The sequence below is a fragment of the Physcomitrium patens genome, chromosome 3, assembly GCF_059467195.1.
Source record: "Physcomitrium patens ecotype Gransden chromosome 3, ASM5946719v1, whole genome shotgun sequence".
NCBI classification, from domain to species: Eukaryota; Viridiplantae; Streptophyta; class Bryopsida; order Funariales; family Funariaceae; genus Physcomitrium; species Physcomitrium patens.
Genome location: NC_143412.1, coordinates 2,541,425 through 2,555,662, shown reverse-complemented (window position 1 = coordinate 2,555,662; position 14,238 = coordinate 2,541,425). Strand labels below are relative to the sequence as shown.

Here is a 14,238-nt window from a genome sequence, read left to right as displayed (position 1 = left end):
ATAATAAAAATTTGATATTAATAAATATAATATTTTATAATTTAATGTTTAATATATAATTTTTAAAAAACTATATCAATATTATTAACATATTAATATTTTTAATTTTTTTGTTTGTTTGTTTGTTTGATTTTGATTTTTTTGATTTTTTTGATTTTTTTATCAATAATGATATTTTTATTTTTAGAATAACAAAAATTTAATTAAAGTATCATATCATTTTTATTTTTATTTGTAATATTTTGAAAAATTTATTACTTAATAAAATTTAAAGAATGATATTATAGATCTAATTTTGAATATTCTATTTATTATATGCATGACCAAAATATTTATATATATATACATATATCTAGCTATTATTGCCATAATATGCCACTTACTACAACTTGCCATCTACTACATATTATCACAAGTTTTTTTAATACCATTACAAGCTATTCTAAACTTATGTTTGCACACTACAACACAGTTTTTGGAAATATTGCTAATATACATCATAATAGATGAAGTGCATATTCATATAGATGCATATTATAGTATTCCATAAAATGTATTGTGATTTATAATAAAATTTTAGGACAAATTGTGGTGGCATTAGCAAAAACTATAATAACATGTGATGGATGGTATATTATAGTGGTTGCTTTAGTAAAGATAGAGTAGGTTGCTTTAGTAAAGATAGAGTAGGTTGCTTTAGTAAAAATTTGAGTCACTTTATCATTCCCTTATATATATATATATACACATATATACATATATATACACATTATATATATATATATATATATATATATATATATTAGAATGATATTCAATTTTTGTGTAAAGAAGTTAACATTTGTACTCCAAGTTTTAAATTTTAATGGAGCAAATGGATAATACACTTCATCCACGAGAACCGAACAGAGTCCGGACGCACACCACATTCATTCATCTTCCCATTCATTCCTCGCGACACCTGGTCCGTCGCGCACCGTGTGCCGCGATCTGTTGTGCACGCGATGTTGCTTGCGGGGCACGATCTGACGCATTGCGAAGTCGCCAAGTGCCGAAACCATGAAGAGGAGATCATTAGCAGTGTGATACGTTGTGTGGGTTGTTTGTTTCTGTGGGTGAAGGTCAGAATTAGGGTTCCAAAGCGGAGGGATGAAGATGGCGGGGAGTGTGAGAGGGTGGGTCTCTTGCTGGGTCGCGCACCGGCGCTCGCTCACGCCGGCCAGTCTGAGCGTGATCAGGCAGTGCTCGCACTCCGTCAAACCGTGGTTCGACGGGAGCGTCACGGATTCTTCCTCAGACGCTGCGGGAGAGCAGGTTGGGAGTAGCACTGTTAACAGGCTGGAGCAGGTTTTGCATGAGTTTCGAATTCAGAAGGCTACGCCAGATTGGCTTCCGTTCATGCCTGAGCGGTCGTTCTGGATGCCTCCGGAGGTGCCCGTGCATGAAGAAGCCCCTCCTTCTGCTATTCTCGAGCCTGCCACTGAGGGAGAGCTTTTCTCCATGATTATGCCCAGTGGGTACCCTGCTCCGGCCCCTGTTGGAGGTGAGACTCCTACTGCACTGCTTCTGGTTTACTTTTGTTGTGATTTCGTTAATGGGGATGTAATGTGCTTCTTCTGCGCGTTAGGTTTTCCTATTTGTGACCAATATTACGAGTTTCCGGTTACATATTGGGTAATTTATGCTTCCGATTTTTGAGGTTTGGTTTTGTATTGTTATCTCTTCTGGTTGTTAATGTTTTTGAATCATTTGCTGTGGACTTGTTCTTTACAAATTGAAAAATACTTGCTGTTCTACTGCCTTATCTCTTACTAGGCCTCATGTGGCGAACGGCAGATTGTTGGCTCAACTTATTAGATTCTTATCGCTAATGTTCTTTTGCATTATGTCTGTACTAGCTTTAAATCCTTATGACGATGGTTGTCCTTCCATATATCATTACATCATGCATACTGAACTTCGACCTAATCTCACTTAATGTTTTTCGAAATATCCGTTTCAATGTTCAGGAATATGGGAGATTTGTGTTTCAATGGTCATGGTCCCGACTTGGCTTTGGCTTCCTCTCTGACTTTGTAGTGTTTTGTGGGCTTTATAATTTGACTAACGATGCGGCTTGGTTTTTGGTGCAGGTCCATTGTGAAGTCTCTTCCAGCTTTCTCCTGATAAAAATTTGTTCAATGGCTTAATGTACAGTTTCTCCTTTTTCGGATCTGTTCGTATAAGGCCTTGTCCTTAATTGTAAGGAGTCTCAATCGCTCCTGTTGCCGCGTCATGACGTAGGGTAGACAAACGGTCTGTCGTGAAGACACGTTTCAAGGTGGTGTAAAGTAGACCATCATAGCTTCTTACTGTCAACAATCTTGCTCAAAATTGTGGTGCCTGAAGCTGGCATCGTTCATTGCATCCTGTACTTACTCTGTATAAATTCTGAAATTGGTCAATAAAGCCACTTTTATTTTCTGGCCTCCCATCGTGAAATAGAATGGAATAGCATGTTGAGTTCGGTATGCTTCCGCCGTCATGTATTTCATGTTTCACGGTGCATCCCAAGGTTATTTTCCCAGGCTTGATTGTAGGGCATTTTACTATTTGTCTACTGAAATCTTGTAGCAAGTTTCACTGTTGACAGTCGCAAAATAATTCGAATTCGTTGATGTCAGGATTATTTCCTTTTGCTTATGTCAATCTAATTAGATGAAGACGCAACTTTTCTGTACTTCACGAGAAAACGTTTTTCTAAGCGAAGTTTCTTTGAACCCTGGGTATAGCAGTTGACTGGCACTAAGTGCTAGAATGTCGTGTATATGCAACTCAGATGTCTCCCCGCTTCTGAGGATTGTGTGCCGTCGTAACTACCCTTCAATGTTGGAGTAGCTGCCTTCCCACCGATTGGCACAGTCGTTTGAAATTGTACACGGGGCTTCACCTACGATCTAACGCTGAAGACCTGCCATACCCTCCCGTCAGCTCCTTGTAGCATGCTTTGGGTTCGTGTTGAGATGGAGAGCTGTTCTTTGAAAATACTGATGAGATGCAGATATTCTTTGCATTAGAAACAGAAACTCGGGGGCCCCTTGTCGCATTAAGCTAAGAACTCACAGTTTTTTCAATTCTCATCACATTTGACCTACTGGAATTCTGTAAGAATGTTATGGACCATCAATTCTCAAACAAGCTGAGAATACTAAGCATGTAGGTGAAGCTGGTCCTTGGTGTGGTATGTGTTGTAAATTGGATGGCATTTACTGCAAGCACTGGAAACAAGCCATGCATGCTTTGTGTGCATTCAAAAAACAGTTTTAGTAAACGTCTACTAAGCTCTCGTGCATGCAGCCAACTGGATGGATTTTAAGTTTATTAAATAAAAATATTTTAATTTTTTTTGTGCAGTTCATTACGAGGCTACAAAATGAATTCTCTTCCAGTACTCTTACGAATGCTTGTTATTTATATTTCCAAAAAAAATAATTATTTAATTACTGGAGTTGTATATCTAATAACAAAATACATGTATTTTTGTGATGAGAATATTCCATATCTATATAAAGACGAATATTGCAAATTCCTGTAATTCTAACCATTTGAATATGTATGATCAATTATAAGAAATGCATGGTAGCTTACAAATTCATATTGGATGCTTAATTATTCTACAAACATATTTAAATTTAATCATCAAGTGCTGTGAATGCTGCATAAGGTTTTGATATGATAATGTATTTCTTTATTTTACAATTTTTGCCATATTATTACAACTAAACTAAAAGTTTATTATTTTACTTTTTAATATTATTTATCTTGTCAAATGCATAAAATAAGCATTTATTTGTTAAATTTTGGCATTCTATATATCAATAAAATAAAAATAGTCTCATTATTTTTGACTTTTAGTACTTTGTAAGAGAAATTTTTAATATCTAATTTTAATTTGGTATGTTACTATTATTCTTTGCATAATTTTATTTGAAGAAAACCAAAAACATAAATAATTTATAAACACATATATTTTTTAGAAAAAAAAAGATTAAAATATGAATTGATAATAGATTCTTATGATATATATATATATATATATATATATATAATAAATTCAAATAAATAGAATTAGATATGAAAAATATATAATATGTAATATACAATTACTTATTTTTAATAAACTCATCTAACATACATAATTAATAATATAAACATGTATGTTTATAATATTATCCTTTTTTTTAGAAATAAGTTCTATAAGAAATGGTAATCACATATTAAAAAAAATAAAAGATACAACACATTGTATTTGTCACATACTTTGATCTTTGTTCCCTTTGAAGGTAATTGATAGGTCCTTTGAATTTTTAATAGTGCCTCATATTAGAACAAGAAGACCACTTAATTATTTGGTATTTGTTGAAATTTTTGTAATTTCTTTCAAATAAAACATTTGGAATACCATTTGAGTGGTTCTTATCTCTAATAATATTATAAAACATTGAAAGTGGCTTCTAAGGTTGTAACACTAAATGCGTTGTATTGGTCTTTGAATACCAATTATATCTTTTCTTCTTTATCTTTTAGTAAGTAATCCTATTACATCTTCTAATTACTATTATTTCATTATCAATCCTTCATCTTCTTCTTTATTCTTTAGTAAAATTTCTAACTTCTCTTGCAACTCTCTATGAATTGCTTAATAAAAAAACCTCCACTCTACTTGATTCTAATATTTTCTTTTCCTTCTTTGATAAATTAGAATATTATCTTTTAAACTTTTTTTACTAATTTTGTAGCTAGGAGATCTTTTTTAGGCATTTCAATCCATTCAAATAATAACTTATTTGTGACTTGATCAATATCTTCTAAAATATACTCAAACTTTAATGCTAAGCACAAATTTCTCTATAAACCTCAAAAATATCTTATAATAGACTTGACATACTTCCTTATTTATAGATTATTAGTAAGTTTAAATAAATAAAATATATCATTTTAAAAAATATACTTTAACTCTATTTTTATAACATAATACCATAAGTATTTTATAATATTTTTTTATTCAAATTAATCAATCTCGTTAGCCACTCTTTATAAGACTTATTTGCCAAATCTCTTTTGCAAGCCTTACTCTATTGCTAATGTATAAATATTTCAATTTTTTAAAACATTCTTATTGAATTAAGATTAAAATACATACTTTGATTTTAAATAATACTTCTATTTAAAGTTCCACTTGTAACTCTAAACACAACTCTAATTGAAGCTCTATCCATAGCTCTACCTTGAAATCTTCTCTTCCTTCTCTATAAATTAAATAAACTGACAAAAAAGAAAAAAATATCTTTAACTTTAAATGTGTACATCATCTTTATTATAAATCTTTAGTATTGTAAATATCAACTAGTAAAAGAACTAAGATCTCTTTAAGAAAAATTTAAATCTTAATTTAAAATTAATATTTTATCTAAAATTAAACATAAAGTATATAAGAATCTAATCTTGGCAATCTATAGCAACTTAAATAATCATCCAATTATATTATTTTTTTTTATTTATTCATAAAAAAATCCTCTGAGAATCAAATCACATTCTAATCATTTCCAAAATAATACTAAAGAATCTATAATAATATTAAATAAATTCTAAAAATATCCTAATCATTTTTAACAAATATTGAAAAAACAACCTAGAAACTATATTGAAGGCACTGAAAAAGGACAATCTAACACAATCGTCCTTCTATTCTATGCTCAAAGTATTGAAGTTCTTGATGATGGAGCCTAACTCAGTCGTCCTTCTATTCTATGCTGGAAGTACTGAAGTTCTTGATGATGGAGCTTAATGGACAACAAACTCATTGCATTGTATGCAATGTCTTTTAATAACGACCTCAAATGCATTCCAAAGACTAGCTATATGAAGATACTTGGAGCGCAATTGAACAACTCAACATTTTATTTTATATTATCTTTACATATTTTTTTGTTTTCATTTACTTATTTATTTTAAATATGAATATACCTATAATTAACTTTGAATGTTTGTATTTTATTTTTAATTTTTTTTGTTATTTTAAGTTCATTTTTTTTTTGTTCTTTTCATTTCATATTTCAAATAAATTTGATTGATGTTTTTGGTAGTGCTTTGGTTTATTGATAAAAAGTATTGCATAAAAATTACTAGTATTTTTTGAGATTATAGGTTTGTATAAGACATATATACCTTCTTTAGAACAAGATATGTTGTCCTACTTATTTTGTTAGTGTTGTTGTTTTTAAGCTATATTTCTTCAAAGTATTGAATTTTCTTTTAGATCTTTTTTTTGAACTTTGATTATATGATTTGTGTAACTTATGTTTGATCAATCTCCAGCATTTTGTGCAATCATACCTTGTGGCATTCTACAAATTGGAACTAAGCAGCAAGTTCTACTTTTATATCTAATTTGATTTCTTGATTAAATACCATATTATATCATTAGGTTCAAATAATCTAAAAGCTTATAATTACAATTATGAGGCATAATATCTACAAATCCTTCATGATTGAAATATCAATCCGACTAACTCAATGTTGAAATATCAAAGCATGTTATGGTTTGTGGCTTGGTCTTTGTTGAATTAGGCTATATAAAAGACTTGCAATCAATCCCTATGCCTTCTATGCAATTTGTATACTTCTAAAACCAAATGAAGAATGTTTCTTTGATTTCATGAGCACATAGATTATAATTATTATAAATTTTATTATTAATAATTATGAACTTACAAAAAATATCTTATGTCATTAGAGCAATATAAATAATTTTTTTATATATATAAGTAATCTTATCCTACAAAGCTTTCAAATTTTTAAATGAATGGATATATAATCCATATCTCTACTTAGCAGTTTAAACTATAAGAGGACTCTTTTATTGCTTTAATAAATATTTTTATATATTTTAAGATAAGAAGTTTGTTAGACATCTTTATAAAAGAAGGTTAATATGCTCTATTATCTATAAATAATTGATTTAAGCATCTACCAAACTAATATTAACTATATTAATAATAATTATAGTAATTTTTAATTAATTGATTTTGGACTACTTTTGATTGTATAATGAATAAAAAATATATATATACATATATGTATATACATATATATATATGTATATATATATATATATATATGTATATATATATATATATGTATATATGTATATATGTATATATATATATATATGTATATATGTATATATATATATGTATATATGTATATATATATATATATATATATATATACGATTCTTAGATAAAATTTATAACAGCAAAAATTCTTCAAGAAATATAGTACATATAGAAAAATAATATCACAGATAAAGAACATCATTTTAAAGAATGCTTTATTATTCTTGAAGATAAATATTATTTATGCAAGCTTCACAAATCTAAAAGTACAACAAGTTACACAAGTTGGATACAAAAAATAACAAAGCAATTAATGAACCTTGAAAAAATGTGAATGATTATCAAGTTTTGAATAAGATAAAATGCAAGATACTTCCTTGCAAAACCAAGTTCTATGTCTTCTTAAGCTTAGCTAGAAATAATATGACAGAAAAATGTAATAATAAGGAGATTTTTTTGAGACAAAGATTGAGAAAGCTTTTAATGCAAAAATTGTAGGATAGTCTTTCTAATCACATTATTTTCTTAGCAAAGAATAGAAGAAAAAAAGCCCAAAAATCTGGTTGCTTTAAGACAAAAATAAGGTTCTATAAGGATAACAATTGCAATCATAAGAACCATTAATGCACAAGATTCTTTACTTTAACAATCTAAAAGATGATGATAAACAATCTCATTGTATATTTTGTTGTAAGAAAATATGTCCAAAATACAAGATGCTGAGCCAAACATATATTAATTTTGACTATATAACTAACTTAGAATCATTCACAAAAGCCAAAAATAAAATATGTATTGTTGTAATAGGAAATTCTTCTATTTCTTTGATTAAAACTTGAATAATCAATCTGAGAGCCATAGAACACATGTCCAAGAAAAAGCTTGGTTAAAGTATTGTGAATTAAATCCAAAGTATTACTAGAATATTTTTATTGCAAATGATCAAAAGCTATAGATGTAGAGCATACAAGATATATTTGTAATTTTGGATGTGAATGGAAGGCTAAATATGGAGGACCTTTAGAACATCTTTTATCTATCCAATATTAAAAAAAATCTAACCAATTTCAATGTTATTGCAGCTCATATAAGAATCATATATAAATAGATCTCCAATTTTAGAAATGGATGCTTCATAATACTTAATACTAAATAAAATAGCTTGTAGTATTTACAATTAACCATAGTAGCAAAAACAGATAACCACTATTATTATAATTTGTTTGAATTTGATTTATGACTTTGATATTACAAGGGCCTCAATATGTTAAAACTCTATTTATGATAAGCCTAATTTGGCTATGCAAATATTCCTACAATTAAGAATTTGATATGTGATAAGGCAAGAAAAGGACTTAAATTCTCAACAAATCCAAACATTAGCATTTACAAAAGATACATGAGTGATAAAGGCCATAGATTTGTATTTTCCTCAATTTTGATTTGCAAGTAAGTCAATTAGCCAAGAACTTGCTTTTGCACCAATCTTTGTGGTCTAATTCAAATGCTATTGTTTAGCAAGAACAAGTTTTTTGTAGTTTTCAAAGATGCCTGTAGCAATATCAAGTTTATTTGTTTTTCTCAAAAAGAAGAACATATCAGTTTCTTGTTTTAAAAACCTCAATGTCCTATTATAAATCAAGGTGAATAAAAAAAAATCAAGAAAAATCCAAATTGACAATTGCAACAAATGCAATGGAGATTCCAACATTGTTATGCAAACCAAAGAAATTGGCATGAACTCACAACTCCATATACACCCAAGCAAAACGTTATGAAATCTATTTCTTTCTGGACCAGTTTCCTCTTTTCTCTTATCCATTCCATTCAAGTGTTCTCAACACATGGTGATACTTTGTTTCCTTGCTTTAATAGACTTGCCCCAATTGCCTGTTTGGAGTTTGTTTCCCTTGCATGGTAATAAATACTTTTTTGACATTAATGAACATAGGATAATCTCATCACCCCACTTACTATTTGGCTGATACTAGGACAGCAGGTTTGAAATGGAACTTCGGAGAACAAGTTTTCTGTAGTGAACCATTCCCGGCCCTTCACCGAAGCTCTGTCATCGCCGGTCTCTTAATTCTGGTTTAACTGTGAAAAAAATCCACAACGTGTAAAAACCCGAGATCGTAAGTTAATTAATGGTGTAGGTGAATAAGGCACGCGCGGGCTTGTCCACCACACCCGATAGTGCTCCACTTCCTTGCATCTGAATGCAGCCATCGCGTCTTGGCATGCAGGATTGAGCAAACACATCATTCCCTATCCGAGAGCTACAACGGTGATCTCCATCATAATTGCTTTTTGTGGGATCGTGGCGCGAAAGATCAAACATTTCGCGGTATGTGACGCTGGCAGCTCACCAGCGGAACGAACTCCACAGACGGGCCATGTTGGTCACAATGCTGGACAAGGAATGCCACATTCATCGGGTTTTTGGAGGTTGCGGAATCCGTTTCCCTGGTTGCCAGCAGCAACCAGCACTACCAACTTGATGGGGAATTCTTCCAGATTCTCTCGCTATTCCACTGGAGCTCGCCTTATCCGATCCGCTCACACTAGAATTGCTCCGAACATGATTTCCGCTGGACAAACCCGTTATAACGCCCTCGTCCGAGCGTGGTCTTCCGCAACGCCAGTTCATCGCTTCATTTGATTGTGGAAGTCAACTTTCGTTCGGAAACGTGTTTGTAGACATGGCAGCAGCTATCGCGATGCACTCGACAGGCTTGGCTGGGCAGAGTCTGCTCAAGCCCGTCAATGAGCTGTCCCGCAGGGTGGGCAATGTCGACGCCCGCGTCACGATGCGTCGGACCGTCAGCAAGTCCGCTCGCAGCGACAGCATCTGGTATTACCCCCACTTCTGAAACTTGTACTTCGCAATTTTGAGTGCTTGATGCATGTGTTGGGATCGGACAGGGTGTGCTGGGGTTGAATCGGGCGGGTTGGCGATTCGAGACCCTCGCCGGCCGCTGTCAAATATTGGTCACAACTTTGTACTCGGGATTGCACCCGTTCAGGAACTGTAGTTGATTTAGTTCCTTACTCGCTGAGCAACCTCCAAACTGGGAGATGGAGGATGCCATCGAAACTCTCACAGAATCAAGGGTTGGAGCTGAAATGGAGCTCCACTGCCGAGGACGTCCATTGCTAAGCCCAAATCTGATTTAGAAACGAACAGATGCCTGATCCGAATCATGGTTCTGATTTGCAGGTACGGAGCTGACCGACCCAAGTTCCTGGGCCCCTTTTCCGGCGAGACCCCGTCGTACCTGAACGGCGAGTTCGCTGGAGACTACGGGTGGGACACCGCTGGACTGTCGTCCGACCTCGAGACGTTCGCCCGCAACAGGGAGCTGGAGGTGATCCACGCCCGGTGGGCCATGTTGGGGGCTTTGGGGTGCCTGACCCCGGAGCTGCTGGCCAAGAGCGGCGTGAAGTTCGGCGAGGCGGTGTGGTTCAAGGCCGGAGCTCAGATCTTCAGCGAGGGCGGGCTGGACTACCTGGGCAACCCCAGCCTGGTGCACGCTCAGAGCATTTTGGCGATCTGGGCATGCCAGGTGGTGCTGATGGGAGCCGTGGAGGGGTACCGTGTTGCGGGAGGACCTCTGGGCGAAGTGACGGACCCCATCTATCCCGGAGGGTCGTTCGACCCCTTGGGTTTGGCTGACGACCCCGACACCTTCGCGGAGTTGAAGGTGAAGGAGATCAAGAACGGGCGATTGGCGATGTTCTCGATGTTCGGATTCTTCGTGCAGGCGATTGTGACCGGAAAGGGGCCACTGGAGAACTTGAACGACCACTTGGCGGACCCCGTGGCCAACAACGCATGGGCCTACGCCACCAACTTCACCCCCGGGAACTAGATTTGTGAATGAAAACAAGATGAATGGCACCGTGCGAGTCAGAGCTTCTAGATTGTATATAGTGACAAGTTTTTTTCATGTCTCTTGTTCTTGAATGACGATCGGCCATCGATTTACAGCCGGATTGCGGTTCCTCTTACGTGTTGTCTGTGCCATGAGTTGTTTGAACGTTCCAGTTTTGTATGATGTGGTGTTTGAATTGGTCTTGTTAGCGAACACTCTATCATTGTCTACCCCGACATGGTCATAATTGTTTACATTTGCCGTGCTCCCTAGCACCATTTTCTGTGGGCGTTGTACAGTTATCAGCTCAGGAACGGACTTTATCTTGAACTGCTGTAATATGCACATCATTGTCAGTGTGCACCGTTGCAGCTGCGTTTCAACCGCAGAAATATGCACAGGTGAAATTGTATGTTTGAATAGTATTCGTGTCTGTATGATTGACGCGCATCCTAGCACCCGTCAATTCTGAAATTCTCAATGAAATAAAACACTTAACTATTTGAAAATTTAAACAAATTAAAACTACTCAGAGAAATTCTGATATTCAACTTGCCGTATTGTCAAATTCTTTAAATAAGCTAAATTACAGTTGTGTATAGCTAACATCATCAACTCGTAACACCCTTTGGTAATGTTGCATTCCTCGCCATTCGCTTCCTTAACAATTTCGAACCTTCGATACTTCCCAGGAGTAGAGTAACTTAGAGATCGATTATGTACGGATGGATAGATAACACTGATTTTTTGTTACACGCTTATCAATCAATAATGACCTGTCTTTTCCTTTTCTTGCAGCGAATTCTCTTGCTGTAATACACCACCGATTTGGAAGATGCCTTGCTTGTAGTATCAAGAGAAATCGGTTATGTATCAAGATTCAGATTGTTCCAAAAGTCAATCAAAAATAGGGATTTACAAAGAACTTTGAAATGGAATATTTAGTTTAGAGACATAGCTATTTTTATGAAATGCATAAATTTAGATAAAGTGTTCTTTTCATGCTTAGGACTAATATATAAATAAATTAATAATAAAAAAAAACCTATCTAAGAGAATTCACAAGTGCCTTATTATACACTAGGTTGACTCTTTGCTATCTTCATTGTCAGCAATTCCAAGAGCTTGTCAAGAAATAGTTAAGTTTGAAGAATCCCCTATAGAATGAGATAAGTTTGAAGCATTGTTTGTTTGATAAAGATATTACTAAACCAACAAAAAAAAAAAAAAAAAAAAAAAAAAAACTTGATAAATCATACATATAACTACAATTTTGATGATTTGATAATAGTAGAACAAGCAAGTCTTTAACTCCATTAGATGGTCTAAAATATATATATATATATATCTCTCTCTATATATATATATATATATATATATATATAATAATAGTATAAAAGATTATACCATTATAGCTTTAGAAGAAATCCAAACCAAGATAAATTAAATCCTTGAAACTAATTAAAATTAGTTTAAAACCTATTACAAAATGCCACCTTTATATCTACTTTCGATGTCAACAGTATCGTGCAATATCCTGCTGTCCAGAAATTGTTCGTTCTCGTGAGATCCAAATGCCATTGCCTCCGATGCTGCCATGCAATCCAGCTTTTTGGTTGAAGAGAAATTATCCCAATCCATGAACAAGCTCCCCCTCTACATGGCCACTAACGAGACCCGTATGTCGACTTGCATGGCCGTTAGCGAAATGCACGGCAGCGACAGCATCTGGAAGCACATTGCGGGATCAACGATGGATTCAACCCAGCGAAGGTGTGATTTGTGTGCATGAGTTACTAGTTTTCTTTTCTTACTGGCTCGATTCTCACGTGACTGCTTCGACACCTATCACGAGACTTTGCAATTGGGTGTTCCACCGATAGTCTTGTGATCTCTTGGTGAATAGTGATCGTTCACACTGACGAGCCTTCCACCTCGCAAAAGTTTCAGCGGATGTCTCGCTGTGGAACTTCGCTCAGATTCCGATGCACGCTGCATTTTGCATCCAAACAAACAGCTGCGTGGCAATCTCGTTTCCGTTATCTACTTTTTCGTGTGGTGCAGTGCCGGCAGCTCTATACCTGAAGACCCGCCTCTCACACCTCGCTGGTGAGACTACTGGTGACCACGGTTGGAATATTGACAGTGGGGAGAAACGTGTGTTGATGTGGAAAAATTAGTTAATGTTGATGTTTTTAAAATCTTCAACTTTAATTAATCTTTCAATATCAGTTTCAGTCTTCCTCGACGTTGGCAATTTCATTTTTTGATAAAGTTGCCAATGATCATTGATAAACATATTCATTCAAAATAACGAATGAATTGGACGATCATTAAGTGGAAAATAGCTAATGTGTCTATGCACACTTTCGGTCAAATATTAACGGAAAAGGAACTGTTTGTTTGTTTAGGGTTTGATACAAAATGGATTTTATTATTATAGGTATAGTTTATTCATGACTATGTGTTCTCCAAGGACATTTTTGTTTTGTTTTTTTGTTTTTTTTTTTTCTCTTCTTCTTCAAATATCATCTTGAAGAGTACAATCACAAATGCAAAAAGGAGATTTCTCTTTTGTAACCAGTTTGTAATCAGTTATATAAAGATGAATGTATACCCCAAATATACTTGATATTTCTATTAATTATTTTTATTAATGTATAATATACAAAATTACGACAATTAGTTAGATTTTTCTCAGAAAGCATGAAAAAGCAACTGACTAAATTATTTCACTGTACTTTATAGTGCAAGGTATTATTGATTTAGATCAATCTTGTAAACTTTATTTTACAAAAACGACTCTTAATTTGAATGTTTAATTTAGTTCAATGTATGAACTTAAAGTTCAAGCAATTCAGTTTTTAATGTAAAATAAATTTCAAAAAACATAAATGTTATTTCACATTAGTACCTTTGGTCAATACTTACATGTTTTTGGATATTATTATTTATATTTTATGGAGCCTAATTTGACTTTCTAATTTTGATTTGTAAATATTAAACTCTAAATACATAAAAGAGATACTTAATATTATATATTGAAGTATATAGTATAAAAGAGATACTTAATATTATATATTGAAGTACATAGTATAAAAGAGATACTTAATATTATATATTGAAGTACATAGTATAAAAGAGATACTTAATATTATATATTGAAGTACATAGTATTAAAGAGATACTTAATATTATATATTGAA

The 14,238-nt window shown here is 33.5% G+C and overlaps 2 protein-coding genes across 2 annotated transcripts; both read left to right on the top strand.

Annotated features, from left to right (window-relative positions):
• Positions 1-1,084: 1,084 nt before the first annotated feature.
• On the top strand, positions 1,085-2,468 carry LOC112279476 (uncharacterized). Its single transcript, XM_024513950.3, has 2 exons — positions 1,085-1,543; positions 2,133-2,468. Exons 1-2 carry the CDS (start codon positions 1,150-1,152, stop codon positions 2,141-2,143), a joined length of 405 nt encoding a protein of 134 aa, XP_024369718.1. The 5' UTR covers positions 1,085-1,149; the 3' UTR covers positions 2,144-2,468.
• A 7,336-nt stretch (positions 2,469-9,804) lies between these two features.
• On the top strand, positions 9,805-11,168 carry LOC112280697 (chlorophyll a-b binding protein, chloroplastic). The gene is made up of 2 exons (XM_024516506.2): positions 9,805-10,011; positions 10,378-11,168. The coding sequence occupies exons 1-2, from the start codon at positions 9,860-9,862 to the stop codon at positions 11,027-11,029; spliced, it is 804 nt and encodes a 267-aa protein (XP_024372274.1). The 5' UTR covers positions 9,805-9,859; the 3' UTR covers positions 11,030-11,168.
• The last annotated feature ends 3,070 nt before the right edge of the window (positions 11,169-14,238 follow it).